The sequence below is a fragment of the Cydia strobilella genome, chromosome 10 (assembly GCF_947568885.1).
Source record: "Cydia strobilella chromosome 10, ilCydStro3.1, whole genome shotgun sequence".
In the NCBI taxonomy this organism is placed as follows: domain Eukaryota; kingdom Metazoa; phylum Arthropoda; class Insecta; order Lepidoptera; family Tortricidae; genus Cydia; species Cydia strobilella.
The window spans coordinates 18,482,842-18,506,506 of NC_086050.1; the positions used below are offsets into that span (position 1 = coordinate 18,482,842).

Consider the following 23,665-nt stretch of genomic DNA (forward strand, 5'->3'; position numbering starts at 1 on the left):
GAATTTCGGGGTGAACCGCCAGGACAACTAGCTATAGGGAAAAATGTTAGTCTAGCCTCGTGCCGCCCAATGTAACATTGAAAAAGTTCACAGCCAAAGCTTTTTTACCGGTTGCGTAGTGAAGGTCACTAATACTACTTATACCATACTTATATCAGCTATAACATAATATATTTACTTACAGCTGTGTGCAATAATAATAGAAGTCAATAGGAAAATGAAAATTAGAGGAAAACTATAACTTTAGATCAATTATATTGGATCTTCTTTTATAATTCTTCTGCATTACTTTTAAAATTGACCTTTAATTAAATAAAATTGGAAGTATTTAAAAAAATATCATGAAAATGGTTTTTTTTTCTACCTCGCGGAAATTCTTATTAAGGCGTAACAACTTACGAAAAAAATACAATTGTGTACTACAATTGTAATTTAGTATCTTGCCTATTATTTCCAATTAAAGCTTTACATTTAAACTCATAATGTGTCATGCAGAAAATAGTTATTTACGAATTAAAAGTTATAGTTTTCCCCTAATTTTCATTTTCCTATTGACTGCTATTTTATTGCACACAACTGTAGGTATGTTAGTTATTATATCATCTAGATTTCTTAATCTATTCACAATCACATTAATGACACGAATATTCTAGCAATGAAAACACGCAAAAAACGATTGATAAAAACAAAAACTATGAGGAAGTTAGCTATTTGTTAAAAACATAAAAAAACCATAAAACATAATTAATTTAAAAATGTTAATTTTAAGTTCGCGTCGTGTATAATTATATAGCGGCACAAAATGTAAATGTATTGTAATGTTTTGTTTTAGCGCCTACTTTGTAAATATTTAGTTTTAAGTTATACATAAGTGATTTGTATAAATTCTTTTGAGAAATAAAGATCTTTAAGCCGAATTAGCTAACGTAGTGGCACCAAGTATCGACACTTTTAGGAGATAGTGGGGTTCTCTGTAAAATTAAGATTGATTTAGTCATCATTAAGCCAAAAGTAACGATTGAGTACGGTAAGGTACATTCTTCAGACTTATCTAGGGTGTATTATTTTAATTAACTATAAATAGACTAAAAGAAAAGTCAAAAAAAGGAAAAAAGGAAAAATCTCGATATCCTGTATAGTGTATAAGCTTTAATATATGCACATCTACAAATTTACGAGCAGCACGGACGGACGCGGGCATAAAAGCTTGCTCTTGGCCTTGTGGCGATCATAGCTACTGTATACTTTGGCCACAACGGTTCATTTGTCCTTTTATTTTTATTGTATTGAACGATGTTGAGATATTTTTGCTTTTTGGCGGTGATTTTGGGGGTGAGATCGGCTTCCAGTAAGTCTAATTTATTGTTATTTTTTTTTGAAAATATTGGAGAGACTTTTAGTTTTTTTATATTTATGACATATTTCGATTAATTCGTTTGTTTAAGGCAAGGGTGGGTTTATTATTGATACGAATATCGTTCGGACGATTTTCCAACTTTTAAACATAAGTTATATAAACTGTAATATTTTTTACACTACAATTTAAAATTTACTAAAAAAGTTCTTTTTTAATACAGTTGCTCAAAAAGTGCTACTTTTCGTGGCTGTTTAGCGTGCGGAAAGTTGGTTTTCGCGAACAAGTGCTTTTTACTTTTCCAATTTTTTAAAATTTATACTTGTTCCAATTCATGAGTACTTATTGATGAGTGTTTATCTAAACGGCGTAATCAACATAAAAACCTACTGTTAATGTAAGAATACGAAAAATATGCATATTTCATATTTTATTACTTACCTTTTCATCATTATAAGTATTATATATTACATCATTATTATATTACACGTTTATTTTTTAATGTTGAAAAACCGTTCTTAATAAGTTGTCTGAATGGAACGGAACGCCTGTCAAAGAAGAGGCGTATTTTCTTACTGCAAGAATGTTTTGTTTCCAAAGGCAACATTCGATATTGTTTTTATATAAATATACGATACACAAATAATCGTAAATAACGATATTTAGGTAATAATCGTACAATGTTTTAATATTTACAATTGTTTCTGTCTTATAGAACATACATTTGAAAAAAAAAAATTCATTGAAGTGGGTTCAAGAATAATAACAAAATCTATTCAGTCGAATAAAAGCTAGAAAAATACTTCTTCATAACGTCAATATCAATGATGTCACAGAATCTATGCACAGAATTAATAATATACAAAAAGTTTCGAATTCCATTCCTTAATACTTGTTGCTATTCATATTTTTTCGCAACTGTATTAAAAAACGTCGTTCGATACACGTGCGGATATGTCATTCTTCACTCGTCCCGAGTCTTGCCACGAGCCGTAGGCGAGATATCTCGGTACTCGTGAAGTAATGACATACTTTCCGCACTAGCATCGAAATGTACTATACCAAAATTATTATAATTTTATACACATCAGGTTAAAACTTAAAATAATAATCTACTAGTTGCAACCAAATTCCACGCTGCTCCATTGTCTTGCTATAGTTATTTGTTATACAAGGGTGCAAAAGTTGTATTTTACCCGCGAGAAGTAAAATACATTGGCACCCGTGTGTAACACAAAACTTTTCACCTCACTATAGCGAGGAAAGTGCAACATCCACAGGCGTTAGATCATCTTCATCACAGGAATCACTAATTTTTTTACGATATTATAACAAAAAACTCTGGAAATTCCGTATTTTTACGTGAGGTTTTTAAGTAAAAATTTTGTTGACAATGTTGACATTTCTGACGTATGAAATGTCAATGATGCGTTTTGAAATTGTATCGACTCAACTAGTGCGTTCAGAATTATATTTAACATCATTATTAAAAAACAAACGTTTCTTATAGAACTTTAAGGTTTATGACAAATCATTAAATAAAGCTAAATTTGGTATTTTTTATTAGATTCTGAAACCATTTGTTTAATGATAATTAATATCGAACGAAACATTATTATGAGCGTTTTACGTTTTGTTATCTGTCAAGCTACTTAAACACTCTCCATCCAAGGTCAAATTACTTTCCCCACTAGTGGATAAAATGCGTCTTTCCCCGCTTGTTTTAAAGGATAAAAGACAACTTTCCGAGCTAGTGAGGAGAAAAGTATTTATTCAAATTATTCATAATTATGCAGATGCAGAAATGTTATTATTAACATTAACTGTATCGACTAGCAGAATAAAATAATCAGTGTTTATTTTTAGAATTTTTAGTCGGTTCGATTCCCGGGCGAGACAACAGAATTTAAAAAATCTCTAAATGCTGTTTGGTCTTTAAAAATAAAATAAAAAAATGTTTCCTTTAAGTAAAATGACTGGTTTTAAGTTTTTAACGCACTTTCCCTCCGGGGCCCATAATTTTTTTCCACACTGTATTTATATTTTATTTTATACAAACTGAAATAAGTACATAAAAGACACCACCACCGGCACCACCACACCATTTTTTTTGTCAGATTTCGATAAAATTTGGTGTAGATATAGATAGTTTCCTATTCTGTACAATGTACAGTATAAAGGCAATTTTATAGTATGTCCTAAAATATCTTTCCCTTAATTACGATTGTTACGAATTACGAAAACGTATGGAATTTTCGTAACCCAACATACATTTTTTATCCGTATTGACCCAGAATGACCCAGCTTTTCACTTACCAAATTTTATATAAAATTGTCTAAAAAAATTGATAACGAAACCAAAATTATCCGTTATTCCATGCATTGGTCCACAAAATGGTCTCGCCGGATGACCAGCGAGCATTATGCTGAGGCGGGACCATTTCGTGGTAAACTATATACCTATTTTATGTTTCAAATGTACTTTTTTACCAAGGGTAAAAACGGGACCCTATTACTAAGACTTCGCTGTCCGTCTGTCCGTCTGTCTGTCTGTCACCAGGCTATATCTCATAAACCGCGATAGCTAGATAGCTAGAGAGTTGAAATTTTCACAGATGATGTATTTCTGTTGCCGCTATAACAACAAATACTAAAAAAATACGGAACCCTCGGTGCGCGAGTCCGACTCGCACTTGGCCGGTTTTTTTTGTAATACGTTTGTACGAAATATAGTTTGCCATGAATAAATGAAATTATTCCTATTCTTATTCTTATTCATTACAATGTGCGTAAATTGAAGAACATAAAACTTTAAAGTTCGTTGACCTGGAGCGGTATTCGACATGCGTTAAGTGACGTTTCGTGTTGAACTTCAGTTGAATGGAAGAAATCGTGTGTTGTCAAATAGGTAAATTTGACATTAGCAATCCACAGTTAGGTGACAACGAAACCAAACCGAACCACGCAGAGTTCAGAGCCATTTTAAACCGTATAGTAGTAAGAAAACAAAGTTGATTTTTGTTGCATAATTTTTTCAATGAATGAGTTTTGGTGTACAACCAAATGATACTTTCCACAGTTGATGAACAAATGATTCATTCCACTGTTGAACTGATGTTGAAGCCGAAACTGACAGTTGTGCATCTCGAATCGGGCCCCTGAGGTCGTTGTAGCTATCATCAAGGATCAATATTGTATCAACCTCTATATGATCGAATTTAAACTGTTGTGAGACATACTAACATTAAATCATTTTACGGTTTAGACTCACTTGTTTTAGTCACTCGCGCGACATGTTTCGGAGAGCCTAGGTCTCCTTTCTCAAGCACTAATAGTGCGAGCAGCGTTCAAGACGACCGTGTATTGCGTACTCTACTCTACTCTACTTGCAGTACGCAATACACGGTCGTCGTGAACGCTGCTCGCACTATTAGTGCTTGAGAAAGGAGACCTAGGCTCTCCGAAACATGTCGCGCGAGTGACTAAAACAAGTGAGTCTAAACCGTAAAATGATTTAACCTCTATATGCTTACTAACTAACCATTGATAATTTCTTTGTCAAAAATCACTGATTCACACCTTAGGTACCTTTACTCACGAAAACTTTGTATAATTCGGACATGATGTGCATATATTATTTTTGTTTGTTTCTATCTCGACAAGCATTCCAAGGTACGTGGAATTTGTAATCAATAAGTTATGCAGGCTTATAGTATATCCATTCTCTCATTGGAGTAGGTCGGTGTATAGTAAGTTACTATTTAGATACATTCATTTAACTACGCAAGTTACCAAACATAATAGTATATTTCGATGCTAGTGCGGAAAGTATGTCATTAACTCACCAGTACCGAGATATCTACGGCTCGTGGCAAGACTCGGGCGAGTGAAGAATGACATATCCGCACGTGTATCGAACCACGTTTTTTAATACAGTTGCGAAAAAATAAGAAAAGCAACCAGTATTAAGGAATGGAATTCGAAACTTTTTATATTATTAATTCTGTGACATCATTGATATTGACATTATGAAGAGGTGTTTTTCTAGCTTTTGTTCAACTAGAATAGATTTTGTTATTATTATTGAACCCACTTCAATGAAAGTTTTTTTTTTCAAATGCATGTTCTATAAGACAGAAACAATTGTAAATATTAAAACATTGTACTATTATTACCTAAATATCGTTATTTACGATTATTTGTGTATCGTATATTTATAAAAACAATATCGAATGTTGCCTTTGGAAAATTAAAATTTCTTGCAGTAAGAGAATACGCCTCTTCTTTGACAGGCATTCCGTTCCATTCACACAACTTATTAAGAACGGTTTTTCAACATTAAAAAATAAACGTGTTAAATACTTATAATGATGAAGAGGTAAGTAATAAAATATGAAATATGCATATTTTTCGTATTCTTACATTAACAGTAGGTTTTTATGTTGATTACGACGTTTAAAGGAAACTAATATAAACACTCATCAATAAGTAGTCATGAATTGGAACAAGTATAAATTTAAAAAAATTTGAAAAGTATAAAGCACTAGTTCGCGAAAACCAACTTTTCGCACGCTAAACAGCCACGAAAAGTAGCACTTTTTTGAGCAACACATTTTGAAATAATTGAATGTTTTCTCATCCTGTTTAAATAAAATAAATCCTGTTGCGATAATTAAAATAAAACTTTTTGCATTGTAATAACAAAACTTCCGTGAGACACAGACATATTACATATATTAATAACGGGTCACTCACGTATTTTAAGTCGAAAAACGCTTTCGGTACGGAGTGAAACATGTCGAACGTTTTTCGACTTAAAATACGTGAGTGACCCGTTATTAATATATTTAATATGTCTTTTTGCATTAATTATTCTTATTCTTATTTCTTATTCTTTGTGTTACGAATTACGACATCAACAAAAGAAAGTATGAGCTTCGAAAATGAGTTTTTACGAACTAGGGTTGGTCAGAAATCGGTGACGCCTTCTTTTACATAAAACTACTATCTACATACAGTGTAAAACTGAAGTAGGTACTTTTATAATTTAATATACTTATACATTAAACAAATTACATTCTGACCACGCTCAGTTTGTACCAAACTTGGCAGTGACAATGCATAGATAACCTATAGGAACGACCTTCAAAACTTAAAGAAAAGGGCGTACTCCCATCTTAAAGGCCGGCAATGGTCATTGGTCGTAGGAGTCTACCTAGGCTATTTAATTAAATGTCCCTTTCCACTTTTCTTCAATTTTACCGAAAAACGCCATCTGTCGGATTTAAGAATGTGCAAGTTGCGGAAGTACTCAAAAAAGTTGGAAAGGTTCTCGGAAACTTCAGGAAAATTTCAAAGGACTTTCATTTAAGAAACGTAAAAATTGAATCCCCAATTCCCATACAAAATATGGGAAGTTGCCGATAATTTATAAAATTCGCAATTTTGATAACTTTCCGGCGGCACATTAGTAGTCGGAGCTTCGGATCAAGAAACTTAAGAAAGTAAATAACTGGACAAATGTGTCCGTGTTTGAGTTTGCATCAGCAATGTTTGTTTGTTTGCCCAGACGCGGAAACCTACAACTTTTAGCTTTTAGTGTCAATAATATGGCGAGATACGGCCTGATTCGAACTTTAAGATATAACAAAAATTTGTTAAAGATATGATATGGATCGGGTATCAAAAGGTGTCAAAAGTGACGTTAGTTTAAACAAAAACATCATTTTTGACACACGTATCTTTAGCAAATTTTTGACGTATCTGAATGTCCGAATCAGGCCGATGTTTACTAACTCAACATAAACAACCGACTATTATTTTGTAGGTTGTATTGTATTTTACTATTTTTACTGCTCCATACAAAACTTTGTTCCCGGAACATTTAATGAGATCACTTCGGTCTTACAACAGGGTAAAATGAGTTTTTCTCAGAGACCGTTTGTCTAAGATACCTAAAATTTCGAGCAGTTATGGCAAATACCACCACTAACTGTGAATAAGTTAAAACCACATATTTCATTTAAATTAGTTTAAAGTGGTATCCTACAGTAACCGTGCGGTCTTGTAGGTTGCCTCCTTGTGACTTAAATTGAAAACTTAAATTTAACATTCTGCATGGAGACCGAGGTGAGTTGTGACAGGGAGAGTTGTGACATCGTCGATTTTTTGGAATCTATTAATTAATAACGAGCTTGCAATAGCGTGTGTTTGTTAGTTCAAGTTACAAGCTAAAAAACGTGCACTGTTGCCGAGCTCGCTAACAGTTAATAGGTTCCAAAAAATCGACGATGCAACAAGTCTCCTCTGTCACAACTCACCTCGGTCTCCCTAGGCCTCCTTAGACCATTGTTTAGCCTAACTCAAAAACTTGGCATTGATACTCGTACTTCGCATCAATAAATTAGGAAACTCCTGTATATTTAAAGTATTTAAACCTTATTTTTGTATATATATGAATAAGAATAAATAGAGCCATGAACTATGTCACGTTTACACAACCAAAGGTGAATAAAACAATTCGTAATAGACCGGTTAAAACAATACTATATTTTCGTGTTTTTATTTTGAAATGTTGGTACAGTCAGTCTACTATAGCTTTCACACGCAGGGTTGTTGCGGATGCCGATTTTTTTACATTCGCGGATGCGGACGCGGAGGCGAATATTTAAAGGCTCAAATTCGTAGATGCGGATGTCAAGATTAGGTACATAAAAAACGTCAAATATTACATTTTAGTAATTTTTATTTAAAAAAACGAAATTTGTATTTGAACAAGAATATAGGTCCTAAAATCACTACATAGTATAAAACAAAGTCGCTTCCTGCTGTCTGTCTGTTCCTATGTATGTTTATTATGTTTAACTAAGTAATTGTCTTTAGCTCTACACTCTTCTTGCATTTTCAGAGTAGTTACATTTGCCCCATGATTGTAATTGTCCTGGCTGACCTTATCTAGTTTTTAATGTTATTTTCTTGTTTGTAGGGCTATTCAAATTTATTATCTTTTGTCGGCCTTTTCATAGGTGTTTCATTAGTAGATTAATTAGTACCCGTAAAGTTACCATATTATATCTAGTGAATCTCTAATTCATTTCCCGAATCGCGTTGATAGTCAAATGTAGTATTATAATGGGTCATTTACTGTATTTTTTTTATTCTAGCCCCCTTTATCACACCCTGCAAAAAAGGCGACAGTGCCTGCATCATCGCTTCAGCTCAAGCCGCCGTCCCCTTCCTCGCGTCCGGCATCCCGGAGCTCAACGTGCCTTCCCTGGACCCCCTACTGCTGAAGGTGGTGAAGTCTGAGGAGGCGGGGTTGAAGCTCACGCTTAAGAATGCTACGGTTACTGGGTTGAAGGATTGCAAGTTTGAGAATATTGGGTGAGGGATAGAATCTTTTCTGTAGCCTTTTCACGAGTGTGTCGCAACAAAATTTCACGCGCGAGACAGGCAACCCGTATTTTCTAGCTGTATTAAAGCCTGACCATATATGATCATTGTCAAGAGGGCGCTGTTATTTTCATGTATAGTGTGACAGTTCAGTGTAGTGTGAAAATATTAGTTCTAGTGAAATTCCGCAACATGGCGCGTGATCATATATTCCTGGTCAGGCTTTAATTATAAAGAGGCGGATTGTCTATTTCGCGTACGAGTCGCGGCTGAAAATTTTCTTGTTATTTAAAGTGTGTCTCGAATTGAACTTTCGCTGAGCGCTCAGAGAAAGAAAGAGAGAAATAAGTTGGAGAGGTGAGAGGGCGGTAATAAAAATTAATTTATTACCTTATTGCTTATTTAATTAACTTGTTACCAGGGTGGATGGAGACAAGCTGGACATGATGGTGCGCTGCTCCGTGGTGTTACGAGGCTGGTACAAGCTGCGAGGAATGATACTCGTGCTACCTATCCGCGGGGAAGGCAAGAACACCATCAAAATCCGTAAGTTACTCTTACAACTAGGGAACAATAGTAGATTGCAACAAGGGCATAAAGCGATCCATTTTCATAGGATGCAATATAGTCGAGGATAAAAATGGACATTTATGCCTGAGTTATACACTACTTTTCACTGAGTACTGAGTAAAATAATTATACAAAAATATCCAATAATGTAGGTTATTTTACCGTATTTATTCAAAACTAAAGAAAATTGTACTCGGGCCGGAGAATAAGAGTTCTCCTAACAATAAAGTAGCTTAGCAACTTCTGCTGCTAATTGTACCTACCTACAAACAACAGCAGAAGTAGCTCAGCAGGCCAGGTATGCACAATATTAGACCCAATGCCATTGTTAGACCCAATGGCACGCGCCGTGCGCTGAGGCACACAATGGCCGACCGCTCACACAAAAGAAACAATGGCTTTTGTTTAACAGATTAGTATCTTATTAGACGTAAAAATCATTTGAGAAGATATATACTATAGCAGCAGTGTTCAGATTGAAAGTTTACAGTCATACGCCGTATGACTTAATCCGCATTTTTATTAGGCCTATGCCAAGGCTACGAGAGACCAAGGTTCGGTCGACTTAAAAGCGCCAGCTTTAGTAGGCCTAATGTCATGGTTACGTGAAGCTAAGGTCCCGTCGGCTTAAAAGCGCTAGTAGGCCTAGCACATGATTGGCGCGACAATATCTCGCGGCGAGATAGACTACGTCTTTTTCTATTTCTAACTATGTTGATTAAAGAGGGACGGGTAGTCTATCTCGCCGCGAGATACTGACTAGGCCTACTGGCGCTTTTAAGTAGCCGACGGAACCTTGGTCTCACGTAACCCTGACATAGGCCTACTAAAGCTGCTGAGCTATCACATGATTGGCGCGACAGTATCTCGCGGCGAAATAGACTACACGTCTTTTTCTAACTATGTTGTTTAAAGAGGGACGGGTGGTCTATCTCGCCGCAAGATACTGGCGCGCCAATCATGTGCTAGCCCGGCAGCTTTAGTAGGCCTATGTCAGGGTTACGTGAGACCAAGGTTCCGTCGGCTACTTAAAAGCGCCAGTAGGCCTAGCACATGATTGGCGCGCCAGTATCTTGCGGCGAGATAGACTACACGTCTTTTTCTAACTATGTTAATTAAAGAGGGACGGGTGGTCTATCTCGCCGCGAGATACTTTCGCGCCAATTATGTGATAGCCCGGCAGCTTCAGTAGGCCTATGTCAGGGTTACGTTACGTGAGAACAAGGTTCGGTCGGATACTTGCAAGCGCCGGTAACCGGTCAATTGAGCAATGCATTTGAACTTGTGTGTTTAAAGGCGTTGAAGGTTAAATTAATTTGAGTACCTATAAACTTTAAAAATAAGGCCAGTTTCAGCAAACTGTATAGAGTCAGACCAAGCTAACTCTGCATGGAATTTGCAATAACAGTTTGGCAATGTCAAATTTCTATGAAAATATGCCGTTTATAATGACACTTCCTCTGTTCTGTTCAAGTCGGTGCAAAATTAGCTTAGACAGACTATCACTGTTAAAATAGTTAAAACTAACTAAATTTAATTAATGGAAAGTTTAAGTTTCTGGCATTTCTGCTGAGCTACGTTTGTTGTTGTGTCATCACAGTCAACGGAATGGTTGACTGTGATTGGTGCAACTAAACTCATATAAGTGGGACCAAAAATATTTGTGATAAGCACACCAATGTCCTTATCGGGATTCGAACCCAGGACCTCCATCTTCTAAGGCAGGCACTGACTTATGCTGAATTTTCATCGTTGTGACCTTCAACATTTTCATTCCAGGTGACATAGTGATCACAGCCAATGCCAAACTGGCCACAGTGAAGGGAGCCGACGGCCAGGAGCATTGGCAGATCGGCAAGCAGTGGGATCATTCCTTCGATGTTCGCACTAAGACCACCTTCGACTTTGAGAACCTCTTCGATGGAAACAAGGCTCTATGTACGTATCACTAAACTGTGTATAGTTCCTTCCTTACCTAGGGAAGGGAGCCGACGGCCAGGAGCATTGGCACATCGGCAAGCAGTGGGATCATTCCGTACATAGTACGTATCACTAAACTGTGTATAGTTCCTTCCTTACCTAGTGAAGGGAGCCGACGGCCAGGAGCATTGGCAGATCGGCAAGCAGTGGGATCATTCCTTCGATGTTCGCACTAAGACCACCTTCGACTTTGAGAATCTCTTCGATGGAAACAAGGCTCTATGTACGTATCACTAAACTGTGTATAGTTCCTTCCTTACCTAGTCAAGGGAGCCGACGGCCAGGAGCACAGTTCATGTTGCATGTTCGCAGTAAGGCTACCTTCGACTTAGATAACCTCTACGATGGGAACAAGGCTCTATGTATTTAATGCAAATAAAAAAAATCATTTATCCATATTTAAATACATTTTATCGTATTTTTATAAATATTTATTTTTAGTTTTAAAGTGTGTCGACAGATGGCAGTGAATTTACTGGGGTTACAAAATTTACTATGACAGTACCGCTCTAGTATAAGTTACTCTATGCCAAAGGGTAACAAAATCCTGATGTACTTTCGAATTTATTCTGATGTACCAATTTTTTTTTTCCAATTTTGGGCGAAATTTTAATTGTGTTGTAATTGTATTGTAGTTGTTAGTATAAGTATTCTCTAAAGTTTTGTATTAAGTGACATGTAACGAAGCCATACGATAAATATATATTTTTTGCATTATCCAGCGGATCCTGTCGAAGCAATAGTAAACACCAACTGGAAGTTGGTGATGACGGAAATAGCGCCCCCTATCGTCCGCGCCATCGCCGAACGCGTCGTCTCTGCGGTGGACGCGTTCTTCGGAGCGGTGCCAGTCAATGAGCTACAGATATAATAATTTGTGAAAATATAGTTATAGGCAAACCAACTATGTCAGAAGAAAAAGGTGCGAAATTCAAAATTTGTATGGTACGACATTTTTTGCGTGTAATTTGTTTTATTATTTGTTGCCTTTTCTACTGACAGAAAAGGTTTGCCAGACTATATAAATACATGACATGTCTTCTGTAAGCTTGGGAATAAAAATAGGATAGCGAATTGTGATAATAAATTATTATTTTTAATTTTTAACAATTGGTTTTATTTCTGGCAAATGAATAAACGAATTAACAAAACAATGAATTAATAAATTAATAATTGAACGATTAAATTATGGAGGAGCTAATAATTTCTAATGAATAAATGAAATATTATTAAAACATAAAAAGAAGGATTGAATGAGGTTTTTCAAAAAAGGCGTGAACAAGTTTAAAGGGTCGGTAACAAGCATGTTACACCCCTGGAGTTGCAAGCGTCCATAGACTACCGTGATCGCTTACCAATTAAAAAGAAATGAATTAACTTATGAATGAATGAATCTAATAACGAATGAATGATTAAATAAATGTTTTATTGATTTAATGAATGATCGAATGGATGAATAAAACTGTTAATTAACGAATGAATGCATGATTAATGAATGAATGGTTAAATGAATTAGGTATTATTTAATACCTAATTCATTTTTGATTGTATAAATAAATCTATTATTAGTGAATTTTTCGGACTGTAGATTAGAATTTTAGAATCTTTCGCTTGCTCGGGTATCAATATCAATATTAGCACGAGAGGCAGTGGCGTAACTAGGGGGGGGGGGGGGGGGGCAGAGGGGGCAAGTGCCTCGGGCGCCATCCAAGGGGGGGGGGGCAGCAGCAGGGAAACTTTTGTCAGTCGTCAGGGGGCGCAAATTTTGTGACTGCGCCGTGTTAAACAATAACTTTGCCCCCTTTTCAAACAAATAACTTTTTCACAAGGATAGTTCCTGCCTACTTACTCTTCTATATTATAATTTTTTTTTTTTATATAGAGGGGGAATGCGTTACGCATACCACTCAGGCGCAGGGACGGGCCTGGGATGGTTATGTGGGACTCCCATACAGGCTAATGGGACCCATAGTTTACCCACTAAACCCCCTCTGTTGCCGCCTCACTGCTATACGGCGAGGTCCCAGGAACGCCGAAGTACTCTTCCGCAACCTCGCCAGCCGCTAGTGACTGCCTAAGCTAACTCACAATGTATCTCCATTGCAGTGACATTGGTGCCAGCGAGATTGCATTGCGTTTTAGTTGACGTAGTCGCTAGCGTTTAAGGCCGCGTAAAACTCATGGTGAGGGTACAGTAGTTTAGTTGTGAAAAGGTAACAGATTTATTTCTGTAACCTGTGTGTAGATACGAGTATCATGCCAATTCGAACGTCAGTACACTAACATCAGAATGTTATCAAAATGATGTCATTTAGTTATCATGCATTTCGCTCGTATTTGTCCGTACATGTAGGGTAGGGTAGGTAACAGTGGCTCGGATAAAAATAGCCGGGTACAGTGGCTCCCTCAACCTAACATGATAGAGGCGATATTGGGGCGACTGACCACTGTTCGAGTTGAGCCACTGTTTCCTACCCGACCCTATTGGCGCGAACGACATCATTAAGATATCATTCTGATGTCATTGTACAGACGTTAGCTCTCACTATCTAATACTTTATTACACAAATATCAAAATAAAATTCGAGTAATATTTAGGTATTTAGTGATATTGGCGCCATCTGGGTTATACATATTGAAGTGTTTAAGCAACGATGGAGGTTGCGCCATTTGCTAGCGAGATGTGGCATAAGTTGTATAAAAATATCACAGATGGCGTGGTTAAGAGAAAATTTAAAAAATATAATATATTATATATGTCGGAGCGTGACTCCAGAAGGACACATTGCAGCGTTACATTTCAGTTTTAGACGCCTGTATACAATCGATTAGCAAAGTTTTGCTATGTATTACTTAGTTGATAATGTAATTTATCGAGTTATGTAGAGAGTAACGCCATCTATTGGCATTCTTGTTGAAATAAGATTAGGTACAGGCTTCGGAACGACAAGTGGTTTAGCTTGCGTGAAGTTAGGTACGAGTTGGCAGTTTTGTTGGTAACTGGTCAAGCAAGTTGACCTACATTCACTTTGGCGGAAGCGATGTGGCTGCCGCATTCATTCTCGATCGGACCGTGCTAGATATCGGACGTTAGCCAACCTCGTGCCTAAACTCACTACGTTCCTGAAGGATTATTTTGAAAGCTTATAGATTCCAACATTATTTAATCATTTAGCTAAGTGTTTTATCCCGAGTGTTAATTTGATTTCTTATGAGTCATTAGAGGTTTACTATTGTAAAAATTAGAAAATAAGTGTTGTTTTGAAAAGATGTGTCCCGCCGAGTTTGTTGCCGGTCCCATATAGGGTTAAATCTTCTCGGGTCAAGAGGTGTACGGTTGGAACCGGAATAGCTATGTTTGACGTTCATAATCGCATTGTAATATGCCCACCTACTTGAATAAAGATTTGAACGTTTAATTGTAATTCTTTTATTTTAAATTAAATCGATTTCCGTTGCTAGAGTGACTAGTTATTTTATCATTCAGTACGAAAGTATAGTAGGCACTAGGTTGATGAGTCCGTAGTATTATTTCATACACCAGTAGCAGTGGTAGCATACTATTTAGCTGTATAGGCATACATCGATGTACTGCGCCCACTACCGCCACCGCTATAGGTCACCACCACCACACGCACCCCCCAATTATCCCCGACATATATATAATAGATTTGTTTACTTATAATATTTTTGACATAAATAATACATAATATTGTTAGAAATACTTAAATATTTTTTTAATCTTGGGAAATGTTCTCAACAAATTGCAGTTATGAAGGAAAATTCAATGTGGTGTGGTGGTGAAATTTTATACATGTAAAAATACCAAATAGAATACCTACTAAAACCTAGATGTCACCCTTTTAGAAAAATAAATAAGCGATGTTCTGTTTTTCTTAAAATCAGCAAGAATTTCTTTAAAGGATGTTTCTTGTATAAATTACTTATAATTTAGCGGCAACAGGAATACATCGTCTGTGAAAATTTCAAGTGTCTAGCTATCACGGTTCATGAGATACAGCCTAGTGACAGACAGATTTATATATTTTAAAAATATATAAATTTACCCACACTATCCTTTGTCGAAATCCCTTTACAACCTAACCTAAGCAAACTATTGCTAATAAATTGCAATTTAAACTGCAGAAATGCAAGCGCCTGTTCGGAAAACAAGATAAATTGAACTCGCCGCCTCATTGCTATTCGCTGCGGCAGGCGCTGCTTTAATTGTGTTTCTATTAAGGCCTGTCGAGCTCACGTCTCTTGATTAAAGAAAACAAAACTCGTTCATGCTGCTCCAGTTTCCTGTGGTTAGGAATAATTAACGATCGAAGTTCTAAAATGAAATAAAGTTTCATTAAGTATTGGAACTGGACACTATTTAAAACGGGAAAATAAATGTTTTTACTTTAATCAAAAGCAACGGCCATTTTACTTATATAGAATGTTAGTACTGTTAATAGGACATTTAAAGAGCTTATCAAAAACTGCTAATTTTATTCTAACAACCATTAACTAATGGATTGAAAACTGGATTAGTCCAGTAGTGGAGTTAGCTCCATCAAATATTTTTCTCTACTTAATGGTAAATACCGTGGATATTTTGACATAACTACATTATTAAAGGCAGGATGATTGGATAGTAGGTAAATTGATCAATCTAACTGTCACCTTAATATCTCTGATATAATTACCCTAACAGCATTTATACGTCATTATGACGTCAGCGACGTCATTATGACGCCATAATTACGTCATTATGACGTCGCTGACATCACTTTGTTACCTGGGATTACAGAGCTTACGTACTTACGTTATGCCTTTGATTATACATGGGTACTTATCACAGAATTTACATCAAAATTAGAATTGTGCACTGCTGCTGCTGCATACCATACTCATACATAATTAGGGATAGACTTTACGATCAACTACCCATAACTGGTCGCGTACCCCGCGTACGCTTCGGCTGTGGAATGAGCTCCCGGCCGAGGTTTTCTCGAGGGGCTACAGTATGGGGTTCTTCAAAAAAGGAGTGTACAGGTTTTTAAAGGGTCGGCAACGCGCGTGTAATATCTCCGGTGTTGCAGGCGTCCATAGGCTACGGTAACTGCTTACTATCAGGCGGGCCGTATGCTTGATTGCCACCGACGTAGTATAAAAAAAAAACTTTAGACTTCGCAATGAACCATCCAAAAATGCAGGACCTTGTCAAAACAAAACTGTGACGTACAAGAAAAGTTGAATACGTTACCATAGCATTCTGAAAAATTATCTTCATCATAGCAAGACCTACTTAATAATTATTGTAAATTTTCCTGTAAATATATATCTGCTGTGTGGTGTGAGATTACAAGATAGAATTAGGAACAGTGTGATAAGGGAAAAGTGTGGACTGAGCGAAGATGTAGTGACAAAAATTGAGAAAGGTATGTTGAGATGGTTTGGACACGTGGAAAGAATGAGTGAAAGAAGGCTAACAAAGAGAGTGTATAAGGGAGAGGTAGAAACGGGAGTTGGAAGGGGCAGACCTCGGCGGACTTTCTCTGATCAGATCGGGGAAATCCTGAAGAAAGGCCAGGTCAAGAGCACCCTAAACCGGCGAGCGTGTATGAGGCATGTTATGAAAGTGAAGGAAGCGAAAGAGGTATGTCAGGATCGTAGCAAGTGGAAATACGTGGTCTCTGCCTATGCCTACCCCTCCGGGAAATAGGCGTGATTATATATGTATGTATGTATATATATCTGCTTCGTTTCCCAGGTAGCATTTATACGTCATTATGACGTCATAATGACGTCGCTGACGTCACTGCTACCTGGGAACAAACGTTTCTGTGAATAGCGTGACCACCATTGTATAATTTTGGAATAATAAATCTCTCTATCTATCTATCTATCACAAATAGCATACTTGTTTTAAGCTTAGGTACTGATACAAAGTTTTCATTTATCTCAAAATTTGGTTATAAAATGTTTAATATTCCCAATGCGGAATATTTACTCATATTTACTTCCTCTATTTACGCTGCAAATTCCCCTTTCAATTAAACTATCCATTCACTTACTGAAGTCTGAACCTTATTGACTATGGTGGAGATGTCAGTGTTGCTTGACTCGGTTCGAATTGTTGGGCCTTTAGGAAGAAGAGTTAGTAAATTAGCTGTAGGCCTGTAGTTTGTTATGATGTCGCCTGAGGCGTGACGTCATTGCAATTTATGAAACTATGAGATAAAAAGCGTCCACCGTGAGTGATTCGCCGCTAGGGGCGCCACTGTGGCCCGGGTCTATTCAAATGTCATCTTCAGTACGTTGTTTATTTTGCAAATTGTGCCTCAGCCATAAGGGTCTATTTGGACACTCAATCCTCATCTTAAGAACAATCTTGAAAAATAACAAAAGGAATCCAATCAAACATCTTGAGCGACTAAACAATCTAAAGTATCTAATTTCTTCTAAATAAAAATATTACCTACCAATAATTTAACACAAAAGCGTTGGGTGAATACCCGATTTGAAGAAATCTTGATTTGTTTTATTTCGGACATACCTATTTATCCCATTCGGTTTTTAAACTTTTTAAAAACATTTCTCATGCATAATTGCACACCAATAAGTGCGGGTGAGATGCGTTATGAGACGTAACTGCATTTCGCGCACAACACAACCCCAGTAGCATTTATACGTCATTCTGACGTCAGCGACGTCATTATGACGTAATAATGCCGTCATTAAGACGTCGCTGACGTCATTTTGCTACCTGGGAACAATCAGAGCGAGCAATCAATCCAATCTGCTTTTTATTGATTGCTCTAATCGAATAATCTCTGCTTTCTGTCGAATTTACATACAAACATTTTTAATTAAATAAACGCTTGTTAAATCCAAAACAAACATTTGAAAGCTTCTAAAATTACAGTAAAATCCAATGTAACATTTTCATTTAAGGTCCCTAAAAGAAATTACGATCCCATCCGTAGATAATCGTGAAAAGCGTCGAAGAGCCGACAGCCGTCATTTTATTTTATCATTTAGTCTGTAGCAATTTTAATGTAACCGAAGCGAGCTTTCGACTCAAAGGGCCCTCGAATACTGAATAGCGTTGAAAAAACCGGGAAAATTACAGGAAAATTTCAAAACGGCTCGTTTTTTTCAAGTTTTTTTCGAAAAAACCAATGCAAATTTCAGTTACAAAGTTACAATACTTCCGAAAAAAAAAGAATAAAGCTGAAATAAACCAAGTTTTTTTCATAACTTCTCTATTTTTCAATATACTTAATTAGGAATTTAAACAGGTAGGTTAAGGTTGCATGTCTTATGTGTTTGTTTATGGCATTGACACTGTTATCACTCATCAGTGGCAAAATTGCGGTCGGCGATCTGGGGCAAAGACTGCTACTATATAAATCGCAAATCAGATCCCACATGGAGTACTGTTTTCACCTTTCAGGAGCACCTGGATGCCAGCTTGAGCCAGTCCAAAGGCGCGCTGTACGAATCGTCGACGATCCCGAACTCACGAGCGGTATTGAACCTTTAATTCTAAGGAAAGACTTTGACTTCTCAATTTGTAGTGTTATAAAACAACTCCCTGTTAAATCACATTTACAATCGGGTCTATCGCAAATTTATTTTGTTACCTTTATTTACCGAAGTTTCGACACAGGTTTCACTGGTGTTCAAAACGCGAAAGTTTTAAATGTTATAACTCCCTGTTATAAGATGTGAAAATAAAATAAGTAGTCTAAATCTATATTTAAATCTATGTTAAAAATACACTACCTCAATATTTTGTAGTAATTGTAGTACTATAAAATTAAGTTAAGTACATATGTAACTAGAGACTGATGACCCCACAGTCAAACTCTTTATTGAGTTTTGCGGGGCTATGATTATTGTAAGAATACTCTGTATTTTATTAAATAAAAATAAAAAAAATTGCGTATTTTTGTGGCAGTTTGTAGGTTAGGTACCAAAGTGCCGACAGAAGAATATCTGAGGTTCTACCGCGAAAACCGAAATTCGCAAATAGCGGGGATCTTTCTCTTTTACTCCAATGAAGGCGAAATTAAAGTGACAGAGAAATATGCCCGCAATTTGCGATCTTCGATTTTGTCGGTTATATCTCTGAGTTTTATTTTGAATGTGGTCGACCGAGGCGAATTTTGCCAGAGCTGGGTAGCGAATAAAATATGAATAACGTACCTACCTACGTCTTTAAGCTTAACGTTTACATTCTTACAGGAAATCCTTTATTACGGCACAAGACGGTTATAATTTTGACAGCGAGCGCTTCAGCCCGTAAGTAAGAGCAAAGATAGATATAACTCCGTAATAGATAGATACAGTCTAAGGAAAAAACGTGCCTCGTAAATCAAAAAAATTTGATTCTCGTTCAGAGGGCGCTACTAGTTTTGGCCTACAGTCGTATAGATGGCGTTGACGGTTTCTTTTGTTATTTAACAATTTTAACGCATATCAATGGGTCAAAATCATAAAAAAAATTAATGAAAAAAAAAAAAAAACATTTATCTATATTTAAATACATTCTATCGTATTTTTATAAATCTTAATTTTTAGTTTTAAAGTGTGTCGACAGATGGCAGTGAATTTACTGGGGTTACAAAATTTACTATGACAGTACCGCTCTAGTATAAGTTACTCTATGGTAAGAGTTAAACAAGAATCCTATTAAAATGGTAATAGCTTCTGAGACTGATAACCTCGACCTGAACTGAATACGTCAGGAAAGTAAGTACGTGAATTAAACAGTAAAATTATGGCTTGATTCTTTCTGACATACAGGTTGGCCAGAAAATACCTTGAAAAAAAAAACCGGCCAAGTGCGAGTCGGACTCGCGCAGCGAACTCCGCTTCCGTACTTTTTAGGGTTCCGTACCCAAAGGGTAAAAACGGGACCCTATTACTAAGACTCCGTAATACTAAAAATACTAAAAAGTACGGAACCCTCGGTGCGCGAGTCCGACTCGCACTTGGACGGTTTTTAGTATTTGTTGTTATAGCGGCAACAGAAATACATCATCTGTGAAAATTTCAACTGTCTAGCTATCACGGTTCATGAGATACAGCCTGGTGACAGACAGACGGACAGCGGACTCTTAGTAATAGGGTCCCGTTTTTACCCTTTGGGTACGGAACCCTAAAAAATAATGTTGGCTGCTGTAGCTATATTGTTGATTTTTTTTTAGCAAAGTGAAACAAACTAGCGCCAGTTATTCCGGATTCAACACTAGTTTATTAATTTTATGAGGTAAATCAAGATTTCTAGAAAATTTACCTTAAGTAATAAATAGTACATTGTGCAACATGCGTAAGTTAAATATTGCAAACGAGAGTACAGTTAAATCGCGACGGCTTGCCGGAGCGATTTATAGACTCGAGTTTGCAATATTATTACGCCCCGAGTTACATAGAATGTTTTTCATTACACTTGAAAATGAAAAAGCGTTTATTGGTTACAATATTGTGTGCAGCAAATTATGGTTGGAATCTCCAAGTAAGTAAAATTATACTTGTGGCAGGAGATCCCGCTCTTCCTACCAAAGTTATATACAAAGTAACCGAACATATACTTAAAATGAATATCTTACAAACTAAACTAAACTAAAATTAAAGCTAATCTTTATCTTATCTAATCTAATCTATTATAATATTAGAAACTTTATAACTCCCTAGGGAAAACGCTTTTTCTATAGTTCCCGCTAAGCCTACGTGCAATTTCACATTTGATGCGGAATTGCACGAGCGAGTGTGATTAAAAAATACTTTAAAAAAGGCAGGGCCCTTTTGTTTTCCCCCCACACGTAAAACATAATAAACTAATTAAACACATTTTAGATGATACGGTCAACTAATGGGAAACATGAAAAAATTAAGAGTTTATTTTCTGCTCGAGTAGCTTGCAGGTGGCGAATGCGGTTAAGGTATAATTCCAGTAGCTGGAAGGGTGAGTTGATCGGTCGATAAACCAGAATAAAGGTCTCTCTCCGTTTATTTATTTTGGTTCCTTTTACGTTACTCCGTACCTATTATTATTGTATTGTAGATATCTAGTAAGTTAAGTAATAATTAATTGTATCTAACATAGTTTTAAGTTCCTGCATGTTCGACTAACCTGTTATAAATTTCTGTGGTCCGAATTAAATGTTTTTTTTTTTTTTTTATTATTAAATTGTGATTGTGAGCGCTGGTGGCCTAGCGGTAAGAGCGTGCGACTTGCAATCCGGAGGTCGCGGGTTCAAACCCCGGCTCGTACCGATGAGTTTTTCGGAACTTATGTACGAAATATCATTTGATATTTACCAGTCGCTTTTCGGTGAAGGAAAACATCGTGAGGAAACCGGACTAATCCCGACAAGGCCTAGTTTTCCCCCTGGGTTGGACGGTCAGATGGCAGTCGCTTTCGTAAAAACTAGTGCCTACTCCAATTCTTGGGATTAGTTGCCAAGCGGACCCCAGGCTCCCATGGAGCCGTGGCAAAATGCCGGGACAACGCGAGGAAGATGATGATGATTAAATTGTGATTTTTCAATAGGTACTTAAATTAGCTTTAAACAGTTTACACTAGCTTTAGCAGACAACAACTAATAGCAGCCTTAGCTGAAAACCAGCGCCACACGAAATTATTTAAGACAGGAAGATTTTGTGAGTTGTAATTCTGCAGATAAGATTATGTGTCAACTTTGCTTTGATTTGTGTGCTTTTAGAAATTCGACCTCTACTTATGTGAAACATAAGTGGGGCACCTGATACGGCACGATACATACATAATGTCTATAATAGAAGGAAGAATAGAAAAAAGGAGGCAGAGGAAGACCGAGACGTGCGTTTTTGGACCAAGCCAAAGAGAAAATCAACGTAGTGACGTAACGGGAGCTCAAAACAGTGGCAGAAAGAAGAACGGAGTGGCGGTTACTCCACCGACAAAAGCCAGTCTATGATGATGATGAGTTATGATGATGATGACTTATGTGAAAATAGGTACCTATGGTTGAAAATTTATGGCGCACCTAGAGGTCATGATATTCTGGTTATACTGAGCGTTTGACTAGACGCGCGCCGCATGGACTAATAAAATAACTCGGTCACGTCGGTCACCCTCGTGGGTGATGTCTGTCCATCGAATGTCGATCAAAGTCATGTCACGGTTTATTGACTTCTATTAGTGTAACGGTCACGTGTGGCTCGATGGCTTTTAATTTTGAGATCATGGCCATTAAATAACAAACGAAACCGTCAACGCCATCTATTCCAGAGTAGGCCAAAGGATAGTAAGAATGTGGCCTGTTGGCCGCTACGCTGACTCAAGCAAAGTTTTACGGGCGCAGATATAAAAATACCGAGTACGAGTATTGTCGCTGCCAGTTACGCAGTGTACTACGTAGGCGAACAACGCGCGAACGCGAAGCGATGCGGCGCGGGGTAAATAAATCCTTTGATACCTATAGAAGTGTCCTACGTGCGCGATCTCGTTGCGAACGCGAACGCCGTGGGCCCGCCGCGCCGCTTCACTTCGCGTTCGCGAGTTGTTCGCTTACGTAAGACGCAGCGTTAGTCTAGGTACCCAGGCAGCAAAGTGACGTCAGCGACGTCATAATGACGTAAGAATGACGTAAGAATGACGTAATTATGGCGTCATAATGACGTCGGTGACGTAATAATGACGTATAAATGCTGTAAGTCAGAAGTCTGTAGTCTATTCTTGCATTTTGATGCCCTGATTTTTGACATTTGCAGCAACGTAGTCGGCAGCAATACGTTCTGCAATACTGCCGCAGTAATGCTGGTGCAGTCTGAATCTAAAAAGTACCCTTAAAATATTGTTTTGGTAGAATGACCTACAGTTTCACCTTGAAAAGCGTGGCTAAATTTAGACAAAACACTGTATTTACGTGCATTTTGTTCAAATATTCATTTGTATTATACTCTTAAGAGTCCGGTATCGATTTTAGTCGTAAAAATGTGATTAATTTAGTCGGTGAAATTGTACACGTTGTTACGTAATAAAAATAACAAGTACTGGTTTCTATTAGCACGTCTTCTCATCTTGCCGTTTAATAGATCAATTTTTTGTAAACAGACTTTGTAAATTAGTAATATTAAATTATTTAACGGTTTAGACTCACTTGTTTTAGACACTCGCGCGACATGTTGAGTGAGTCTAAACCGTGAAATAATTTAATGTTAGTATGTCTCACAACAGTTTAAATTCGATTACATTAGTATTTTTTTTTCTGATGCACGTTTAGGTATACGCGCGTTAAGCACTGATTAGTGATTTTATCGGTCTTATGTCTTATTTGTAAATTTCGTAGACTATATTTTTGTTATTATGACTTTGAAGTAGTGTGA

The 23,665-nt window shown here is 36.9% G+C and overlaps 1 protein-coding gene across 2 annotated transcripts in view; it reads left to right on the forward strand.

The window, feature by feature from the left end:
* The window catches only part of LOC134744674 (circadian clock-controlled protein daywake-like), a 113,924-nt gene extending 101,742 nt beyond the window's left edge, over positions 1–12,182 (forward strand). Inside the window, exons 2-6 of one of the 2 annotated variants that reach the window (XM_063678580.1) lie at positions 1,267–1,348; positions 8,518–8,737; positions 9,168–9,292; positions 11,096–11,254; positions 12,019–12,182. In XM_063678580.1, the coding sequence (XP_063534650.1) occupies positions 1,294–1,348; positions 8,518–8,737; positions 9,168–9,292; positions 11,096–11,254; positions 12,019–12,167 (708 nt within the window). In that variant the 5' untranslated portion in view covers positions 1,267–1,293 and the 3' untranslated portion in view covers positions 12,168–12,182. Of the gene's footprint in view, positions 1–1,233; positions 1,349–8,517; positions 8,738–9,167; positions 9,293–11,095; positions 11,255–12,018 lie in introns of those variants that run through there. The other variant, XM_063678578.1, reaches the window with a different exon arrangement.
* Positions 12,183–23,665: the final 11,483 nt, after the last annotated feature.